We start from the raw sequence: 10,795 nt of genomic DNA on the forward strand, positions 1-10,795 counted from the left end.
AAACCTCCCACTTTAACCTATAAAATCTCAAAAATTGAATGGATAAGTGATTTAGGAATGCGAAATATGATGAGGATTTGTAAAATTTTGAATCCGTTTTAGGGCCATATCCAGAGTATAATGAAGCTTTTGTAGAGAATATAAGGAAATATGAGGGGTTTGAGGCGTTGATGCAGAAGTTTGATAAATCATTTAATATCAATGAGAATGTGCTAAATGAGATGAAATCATTGTTTGGATTTGGGGTGATAGAAATTTACATGTCTGGATAGAAGAAAATTGAAGGATAACTAGGGTTGATTTTTGTTTAGTTCATCAATACGGAAGATTCTAGATTGAAGATTTTTTGGTCCATTCCCCATCCCAACCTCCTTTGATTATACCGATGGTCTCGAAGCAAAAAACTAAGCATGAGAGAAATTCATTTAACCAACACCACCATCCATACTCCATAAAGATTATAGAACCCTAAATTCGTCCGCCTCATCACCTCACTCTTTCGTTGAGCCACCACCAACCACCGTAACACTTCTGATTACATCTCTCCCACCCCTTCCCGGCCGGCCTTCTTCCCACTTTACTGTCCTTGAAGTCAACCACCAAAAAAGAACTAGGAGGAGGTTTTTGATGCCGAACCATTTCAATATGTTGGATCACTTATAGTTTTGGCCGCTGCAAAGAGTAAACGTGTATTCTATTGGTTGAAGTTGAATTGGGCATATAAACTCTAATGGAATCAACTCGTCCAACTCCACCTCAATCATATTTTTTTAGACCTAATTTCCCAAAAAAAAACCTCCTCTAACTCCACCTCCACCGACATGCTATCTCAGGAAAATCACCTCAATCATATTTTTTTAGATCTAATTTCCCAAAAAAAAAACCTCCTCTAACTCCACCTCCACCGAGATGCTATCTCAGGAAAATCACCTCAATCATATTTTTTTAGATCTAATTTCCCAAAAAAAAAACCTCCTCTAACTCCACCTCCACCGACATGCTATCTCAGGAAAATCACCTCAATCATATTTTTTTAGATCTAATTTCCCAAAAATACCCTCCTCCAACTCCACCTCCACCTCCACCGACATGCTATCACTGTCCAATACCCATAAACAACATAAAAGTTACTACACTAAAACCGGACCAACCTAATCAGGTAACATCTCTGAGACTCCGGCGAACACTAATAAGCCCACCTCCATGGAATCAACTCGTCAGAAAATGAGAGGAAAAGAGGGAAGGGGCAACAATTGGATGTTGCGATGCTCCCTGGATTTTTGTTTCGCTCCGACCACAAACCCTAACCGGAATCAATCACTTGAGATTTGTTAGACAATTACGCTTCTCCTCTCATCTATCTATTGATGCTCCTCTCTTAAACAGAGAAGAGAAATGATAGCACTATTGATACATCAGGACCATTATACCCTTGATACAAACTAATAAACAAGTGGAAATCTAACCTTGGTTTTCGATACAGATTCACCACGAAAATAAGAGTTAGTTGTCCAAGGTCACCTTCTAATTTACCTGTTAAGAAATTAGAATAGCAGGGACACGAAATTATTCTGAAGTATCACAGAATAATACAAACTTTGAAAATCCAAGAACTGACTTTTCATTCTCAATTTCCAGTACATAGCGTGAAACAAAATAACTACCACTCTACTAGTTCCCACGTTCCTATTTTAAGTGGAGAACCAACTAACTGTTCTGATAAGTTCAAATTAAATACCAAAGACATAAAATTAAAACGTGTGTTTTTTTTAGGAATTAAAAAGTTGTAGCTTGTAGCTGAATCAAATTGATCCACTTTTGATTTGAGCTTGTGTTAATGGTTGGAACCTTCCTATCAAGAAAGGTCTCACTTGGTCGCCGATAGGGTAAGGTCTCTTACCGAAGATGTACTAGACGTAATGGTTATCGGAGAATAGGTTTGGGTAAATGGCGAAGATGAAAAAAAGGAGGGGGTGGGTGGGTGTAAAACGGGGAGGGGGTATTTCATTTAATTTTATTATAATATTCTAAAAAATAACTAAAATATTTTAAAAAACAATAAGGGGTATAAAACTCAATTCACGTATATTTCAAAGGGAAAATTACTAATCTAGCAATTTTTCTTAATCACTTATTAAAAAATAGCTAAAATATACCAATTAGCCAAAAATAGCCCACAAAACCGTAGTCAACTTAGGGTTGACTACGGTCAACGCGTTTGACTGCCATTTTATTGAGAAAACTACTGTTTTGTGCTAATGGGCTACTGTTTCATGGGCCCGTTTACTTTTTTGTGGCCAATTAGCCCAAAGTATATATAGAAAACTTTTTCAGATTAGGTTATTTTGTCTATTGTTTTCTTTATTTTGCCTACTTTTTTCTCTCAATGGAGCACCCGAACAACTAGGTTCGTCTACTTTTCATTAAAATTTTACCGTATTTGTGATTAGGAGTAGGTTTTATATATGTGGTTAAATTTTTTTTGAAAAAAAAACGAAAAAAAAAAAATATAAAACTGTAGGTTTCATACGAAACCTACGGTGTACAAGTGCCCAATGCATAGATTGTGCACTATCGACTTGTACACCGTAGCTTTTTTTGCCAAAACCGTAGCCTACGGTTTGGGAAACCGTAGGTATTAGAGAGAAAACCGTAGGTTATATATTACCTATGGTTTTGTATGTGAAAAATGTTTTTTTTTTTATACAAAACGCGAAACAATAGACGAAATGGCGAAACAGTAGGCGAATCTCGAAACCTACGGTTTCGTGGGCTATTTTTGGCTATCTACTAATTTTTGGCTAAAAATTGCTAATTACACCCTTAATTTGGCTAGATTAGTAATTAGCCCTATTTGAAACCACAAAGACCATTCATGTAATTTGACTTTTACTATGTCATTATAGTGCATGGTAGATGTTACTATATACATTAGTGAAGTTTTACGGAGCCCACGAAGGGTAATTTCATAGAATGTTATAATTAGAGATTTGCAAAGTATAATGTCTTAATAAGCAAAAAAATTAAAGTTAAAATGTTATAAGGATAAAAAAATCAAATCATGATGTTATAATTGAACAGATTTAGAAAGTCAAAGTAGATTACAGTTATAACTGAATGGACTTATAAAGTGAAATTATGATGTTATAATTGGATGGATTTACAAAGTCAAAGTATAACTTATCGATATATAACAATAATAGACGCTGTTAATATACCTTCTTTGGAACATAACTTATCTTCTCATCGTAATTAAGCTTTGATGCATAATAAGATCCTTTGTAGCCTCTTCCCGTTGACTACAACATGGACTAGGCAATCCCAGGTGATTTATATCCTTTAATAAAATCTGGGTTTTCTAAAGACCAATAAAACATATGTTGAATTATTAACCAAAATTTTATATTATCGTCATATAGCATACTCATATATATGAAATTTTGATACACGTAGAGCAGAATCAGCACCCCAAATGGCATCATTTGGTTTCTTGAGTTGCATACTTGATAGCCGAAACAGGGTTTAACATAATAGCATACGTTAGGTGCTCAATTGCTTACCTTATTACTGATACTTTTGCGCTGGTACCACCTAAACAAAAAGCCACTTGACAATTTCTTTCATCGTTTTGTCTTCATTAGCATCTCTCATTTAAATTAGTAGTCTATATCTTCTATTTGTATTAATATTATTGGTGGTATAGTTGTAAAAGTACCTATATTTCAGTCGAAACATTAAAATTTAAAGTGTTGTGTAAAAGACTACAAGAATGTAAGCTGGGTCAAGTTAGGCAAATCATGAAGAACTTGTCATGTGAGACGGAGACGGTGGTTTTCACTACTTATAGTTACCGTAATTATCATTTCATCTTTATTAAGGATCTATCTACATAATAAGTTTATAATCAAATAAATGGCATGCATGATTATCTAAAATGTAGTTGAAAGTTGTAATTATAATGGCTATGGTTATGATTTTTAAACTAAAACGTTGTAATGGTATTGAACAAAGCCTGCAAATGACAAAATGATGAATCATTGCAATGGTTATAATTATAATGGGTAAGATTTTTAAATTAAAATGTTGTCATAAGTAAGAATTTTAAACCACGATCCTTTAATAAGAAATCTGGAATTTATTAAATAACAAAGTTGATTGATTTTACTTACACGCGTGAAGGCAGTGTTAGTATTTCTTTGAAATTGAAATTGCAAATAATAAGATCACATCCACAAATGAATGAGTTCCTAAATAAGATATTTCTTTGAGGCATTTCAACAAACAGGTTATCGGCAACCAACAAGAGGTCATATGTATGTACAAATATCACCTCTCGCCCTCCCCCGGTGCAACAGTTTGAACCTCCATTACCAGTTTCAGATTACCTTCAGTCACCCCATCCATTTTCATTGAATTTGGATCACGTAAATGAAGACGACCTAACAGAACATAAACATGATTATGTAAGAGAAAATTCACTTGAGGTAGATTAGAACATACTCCGAAAAAAGACCTAAAACTATATATATATATATATATATATATATATATATATATATATATATATATATATATATATATATATATATATATATATATATATATATATATATATATATATATAACTGATTTCTTATACAAAGTTATAGAAATGCATACCTTTGAATGATTTGATTTTGCTTTGAGATGGTCTTCACATCCATGTTTTAACTTGCAAAAACAAGAAAACATAACATATATACAATCTAGAATTAAGAAGTTATCTCCTTAACCAAACCCAAAACTCCAATTCAACAAAACCCATTTTACAAAATCAAAAGAGAACCCTATTTAACGTTTCAGAATGGGTTAGTGTTATAAGACAAAAGACATCCAGTTTCATCTACTGTTTACAAGGCATGCTAGTTTTTTACAAACTAGTATAGGTACCCATGCTTTGCATAGGTTGGGATAGTGTTTGTTTTTTCTATTAAAAAACAATCATTTAAGTAACGTAGATTCTAGCGTTCATTTCCATGAAGTAAAATGAACCTATCTCATCCAAAAGAATTAAACCACTCATATATATACAAAAATTTGTGATACTTTGTTGACTTCAATCTATTATTATAACACTGCTAAAATTATACAACTGCCTTTTCAATTGCTTTCTATTTCCACGAACCAATTGCCTTTCGATTCCATTCATTGATCTTTGCAATCTTACACATTTTCTGAGTTTAGGTAATGTGTATCCATAAACCTACAACACCACAACTAGTTTTAGTTAGCACTAATATTTAAAGGAAAATATCATACTGTGAGGAGTTTTAATTTCATGAAATCTTTTTACATAGTCACTTAAAATCTTGTCCATAGGCTCAACTATGTTCAAATCCTTATACTGCACTTCCAATCTTTCATTCTTTTGTAATTTACTCTCATATTTAACTATTCTGATTTTGGTCCTTATTTCTAACATTGACATCACTTTTGTGCTGAACACCGTAAAATTTAGAAACTACAGGGAACATTTTGTAACTTACTCCATGTTTTTTGATTGAAATTGGTCTTATTTCAATGTTCCTGAAACCATAATCGACATTGTGATTGTGAGGGATCAAAAGTTTCATAAAACAATAAAATAAGGGCAAATTGTTAAAAAAATATTTCATGAGAAAGCATCCGAACAAAATCAACATCAACGGTGTTCCATTGCCAAATAAAGCTTAAACAAATTATTATAAGATTCTGACTACCAACAAAATACACCATTCCAACTTTCAATCATTAAAAAAATCCAAATGTCACAAACGAAGAATATTAGTAAGTTCAAGAAACGTGAATGTGCTAATGCCTTATGCAAGCAAGCACTTACCTTGATGCTAGTCATGTCCAAACGGTGCCCAAGAAGTCGTACAAGAATCAAAGACTGCAAAAAAAAAGGTATTTTGCTCATTTAGCAATAGCTTACGTTCTAATTCTTTTAACAGATTTACAGACGAAACTATTATAAATAGCAAGGGAATTAATAACTAATTAAATGTAAACTGAATTAGATTAAATATACAAAACTTTAAACAAATAGTTACGTGCATACACACATGATCCATTGCAATTACCTATCTATTTTTCAATTAATAATGAACAAAAGTCATGAAGTTTTGAATTATAAAAAAACTACACAACATATTTCCAACAATAAATTTCAGAAAGAGTATTACCATTCCTCATGAAGCACCAGTTTTGATGCAACCTTGTCCTGGTTCTTGCTTGATTCCGGCTACAGTTCTTGCTTGATTCCGGCAAGGTGTCAAACCCCAAAACCTGAATGGTGGAAACGTTCGGGGGCGGAGGACGTCATGTACAGTATCACAACAATGCATAATAATAAACAACCAACAACATCATCCATTGCATTAATAATATAATTTAATACAAGTTTGTTCTGCATAGTTTATAAGACACCAAAAATATGAATCAAAATAAGAGATGAGTCTTGAACGTGCTCAATCTTCTAAAAACCTGGCATCGGTACCTATCTACTGATGACCTTAGAATATAAGTTATTTTGAAAGCGTAGATCAGCATTAAGGCTGGTGAGTTCATAAGTATTTTAGTGTCGTTGCTTGTATGAAAGTGTTTGTAGTAAATGTTTGTAATTGTTTGTATCTGCTAGAAAATCCTATATTTTCTACTAAAAGTAGTCTTCTACCAAGGCCCGAATGTTCTGTATGTTTTTTGTTTGTAAAAGTGTGTAATTTTCCCCAAAGATAGACTATAATTTACCAGAAATATAGTTTACATTACCGTTTATGTGAGTAGCTCACAATATGAATGTAATGGGAAAATAATAATGATGTACTTGTAGTATTAGTATATAGCTACCACCAATGTACTAACTACCTTAAAACCATTGTTTTTAATTAAGGCAAAATGTGATATAGTTGTAACCATGCTTGATCGACTAGTTGAAATAAGACGCTTTAAAGCATCGAAATGGTATGACATTAGTCACCCGTAGACCTGCAGGTCCCACTATAGCTAGCAGCAAGGTGTAGGATAGTCAATCCTGTATAGATCTATACACCAACTAACGCTCTCCCTCCAGGAGACTCTGGTTACAAAACGTGACACGACAATTGCTTTCCATATCATGAAGTAGTGGCTCACATTAATGTTATAGTGTTCTAGAGTTTGTATCTTCTCTTTGTACTAGCGTAGTGTATTAAATGTTCTCTTTATACTAGTATAGTGTATGTTCTCTTAGTTTCTCATCGTAGTATGTTCTCTTAGTTTCTCATCATAGTATGTTCTTTAGTATAGTGTAGTGTATTGTATGTTCTCTTAGTTTCTCATCATAGTATGTTCGTATTGACTCATGAATGAAATGACTCTTGTATGTTTCATTGGAGTAGAAATAGTGAGTAGTGACTTCCTAAATGATACCTATTATAGTTTACTAGTAAAGTTGTTTGTATGAATGAACATGTTTGTACACCTTTGCTACCCAAAGGTATTGAACTGAATGTTGAACTTTAATATCCATATACATACACATAATATATAACTAAGATCCAAACGACCGTCAGACAAAATAACTGAATACCCTAAGTCCACAACCAAACAAAGAACAGTAAGTAAGGCGAGTTATCTATCCTAAGTCCTTTCAATCCTACTTATATAACTATATTTATATAGATATGATTTTGACAATATATAAGTTTGGAAGAGTTTAATAAAGAGTTTTGCATATAAAAGAGTTTGTAAAACCATTTGAAGCAGTTTGTTTGATAACACAGCTTGAAGTATAGTAAATCTGTTTGTTTGATAGTTATTAATTACATATGATTGATATAATAACTATAATGTTTCTGTCACACCCCAAAACCGGAACGACGGAAACGTTCAGGGGTGGAGGACGTCATGTTTAGTATCACAAGATATGTATATGGTAGTCAAGTAATGGACAACCATTTCATTTCGAAAGAAAGTGTTTACAATGTCTGTGTTCACAAAACATAGAATTTGTTGAATATTACGAAGTTATATTTAGTAGATTTTATTCCTTGTATTTATTTTTAGATAGGATTAGAATTGATTTGAGATTCCTTTAATCTAGGATCTGATTAGTGTAGCCGGCCCTAAACTTGTTGTATATATTCCCTGTATGTTTTCATTTCAGTAAGAAAAAAAACACAGAGATAATTTTATCACAAAACACCCCTTTAATTTCCGCATGGTATCAGAGCTTTCATAGTTCTCTCGATCTTCATTGTTCAAATTTAAACTCAAGTCTTCACGATGACGGGCACATCTTCAAACTCTGAATCCAGCACAATCACGTCAGTATCAGGATTAACAGGAAATCCTGATACAACTCCTCCAACCAGTCATAAACTCAATGGTCAGAATTTTTTCCAATGGTCTCAATCAGTATTTATGTTTATCTGTGGTCGTGATAAAGATGGTCATCTCACCGGAGAAACTGTGGCTCCTGATTCTAAGGATCCAAAATTTAGGACCTGGAGAACCAATGATCATTTGGTTATGTCCTGGTTAATCAACTCTATGACAACAGAAGTGGGAGAAAACTTTCTTCTCTACAAGACTGCTCAGGAGATCTGGGAGGCAGCCAAAGAAACCTACTCAAGCACTGAAAACTCCTCTGAACTATTCGAACTCGAGACTAAGTTGTATGATTTGCGCCAAGGTGATCTTTCTGTCACTCAGTACTTTCATCTTCTATCCCGAATCTGGCTTCAACTAGATTTATTTGAGACCCATCCCTGGAAGTGTGTTGATGATGCTGCCAGTTATCGTTCTGTGGTCAATCAGAAAAGAACTATCAGATTCTTACTTGGCCTCAACAAAGATTTTAGACGGTGTTCGCAGTCGGGTCATGGGAACTCATCCTCTACCTACACCCCGTGAAGCCTTCTACACTGTCCGTCAAGAAGAAAGTCGTAAAAAAACTTATGATGCCCCAGTCCAATAATCTTATCACCGAGGGATCTGCCCTCTTCACCAAGACTTCTACTCATCATGGTAAATCCCAGAAATCTCAAGGGCGTCCATGGTGTGAACATTGTAAAGTCCCTGGTCATTGGAAACATGGTTGCTGGAAGCTCCATGGAAAGCCAGCAAACTGGAAACCCTCAAGTGCTCGTTTCAATAGAGAAAATAGAGCCAATCTTACTATTTGTCGCGAGCCTTACAACAATGAGATCCAGACTATCAAAAATCAGTTGGAGGCATTGACAAAGATGATGCAAAACAACTCAACCTCTGATCCAAACACCACAGGTACTACTGAATAGTCCACCAGCTTACTAGTTCATAAAGGTAAAATCATTTATGCTCTTCATACTTCTTATGGAAATGGCAATGCAACCTGGATACTTGATTCAGGGGCTACCAACCATATGACATCAGATATGAGCCTTTTCACATTTCTTCAACCTCATCACCAGTCCCATGTTCGAATTGCTGATGGATCCTTTTCTCCTGTAAAAGGAATCGGATCTGTTACATTGTCAAATAATATCACTCTTCACTCGGTCCTTTTTGTACCAAAATTGGACTGCAATTTACTTTCAGTAAGTAAACTTACACGAGACTTGAAATGCATAATTCGTTTCTCTGCCGACTGGTGTGATTTTCAGGTGGCGGGGTCGGGGAAGGTGATTGGCATTGCTAAGCAGAGAAAGGGATTATACTTGCTCCAAGAAAACTCACATTGTGGCTCAGAGTCTAGTAAAAGTTCAGCTTTTGTCTCTAATTCCATTTCATTTTCAGATTCCAGCATACAAAATAAAGTCATGTTATGGCATTTTCGCCTAGGTCATCCCAATTTTATGTACTTAGCTAAGTTGTTTCCTCAATTATTCATAAATAAAAAGCCACAATTTTATCAATGTGAGGCTTGTCAGTTTGCAAAACACACTCGAAATGTTTACCCTAAAATTGAGTATAAGCCCTCAAAACCTTTTTCTTTGATCCATAGTGACATATGGGGACCCTCACGAGTCAAAAATCTTAATGAGGCTCGGTGGTTCGTCACCTTTATCGATGACCACACCAGAATGACTTGGACATATCTCATGAAAGAGAAATCCGAAACATCTACTATTTTTCAGTCATTCTACAATTTGATTCATACCCAATTTCACTCAAAAGTTCAAGTCTTGAAAACTGATAATGCTCGTGATTATTTCAACACCATCCTTGGACATTACCTTACAGAAAAAGGCATTATTCACATAAGTTCTTGTTTTGACACACCCCAACAAAATGAGGTGGCTGAGCGGAAAAACCGTCATCTCCTTGAAGTATCTCGGGCTATTATGTTCACTAACAACGTGCCTAAGTATCTCTGGGGAGAAGCCTTACTCACTGCTACATACCTTATCAATAGGATGCCCAGTCGAGTGCTAAAGTTTCAAACTCTACGAGATGTTCTGTCAAAATCTCATTCCCACATTCTTTCATTTACATCAGACCTACCATTGAAAATATTCGGGTGTGCAACCTTTGTCCATATCCAGAAACAACAACGGTCAAAATTAGACCCTCAGGCACTCAAATGTGTATTTCTTGGGTATTCTTCTCGTCAAAAGGGCTATAAATGCTACTCACCTCTCACTCGGAAAATGTACACAACAATGGATGTTACATTTTTTGAAAATCAGCCATATTTCCACAAAACCAATATTCAGGGGGAAACTTCTAATAATGAATATCCGTTTTGGGAAACTCTTCAATCCTCACAGGAGGATTATCCTATTGCAGAACAAAATCCGGTCTGGGAAACTAT

At 34.6% G+C, this 10,795-nt stretch overlaps 1 protein-coding gene and 1 long non-coding RNA gene across 2 annotated transcripts; one reads left to right on the forward strand and one right to left on the reverse strand.

The window, feature by feature from the left end:
• Positions 1 to 4,115: 4,115 nt before the first annotated feature.
• On the reverse strand, positions 4,116 to 5,218 carry LOC111879193 (uncharacterized). The gene is made up of 2 exons (XR_002846015.2): positions 4,660 to 5,218; positions 4,116 to 4,439 (listed from the first exon to the last, which is right to left on the reverse strand). It is a non-coding gene; the product is annotated as an uncharacterized LOC111879193 (long non-coding RNA).
• A 3,065-nt stretch (positions 5,219 to 8,283) lies between these two features.
• On the forward strand, positions 8,284 to 8,913 carry LOC128134243 (uncharacterized). Its single transcript, XM_052771756.1, has one exon. The coding sequence runs from the start codon at positions 8,284 to 8,286 to the stop codon at positions 8,911 to 8,913; it is 630 nt and encodes a 209-aa protein (XP_052627716.1).
• The last annotated feature ends 1,882 nt before the right edge of the window (positions 8,914 to 10,795 follow it).

Source organism: Lactuca sativa, chromosome 5 (genome assembly GCF_002870075.4).
Source record: "Lactuca sativa cultivar Salinas chromosome 5, Lsat_Salinas_v11, whole genome shotgun sequence".
In the NCBI taxonomy this organism is placed as follows: domain Eukaryota; kingdom Viridiplantae; phylum Streptophyta; class Magnoliopsida; order Asterales; family Asteraceae; genus Lactuca; species Lactuca sativa.

Excerpts from the sequence above, each read along its gene's own strand:
- LOC128134243 (XM_052771756.1), top strand. The coding sequence starts at position 8,284 with ATGACGGGCACATCTTCAAACTCTGAATCCAGCACAATCACGTCAGTA.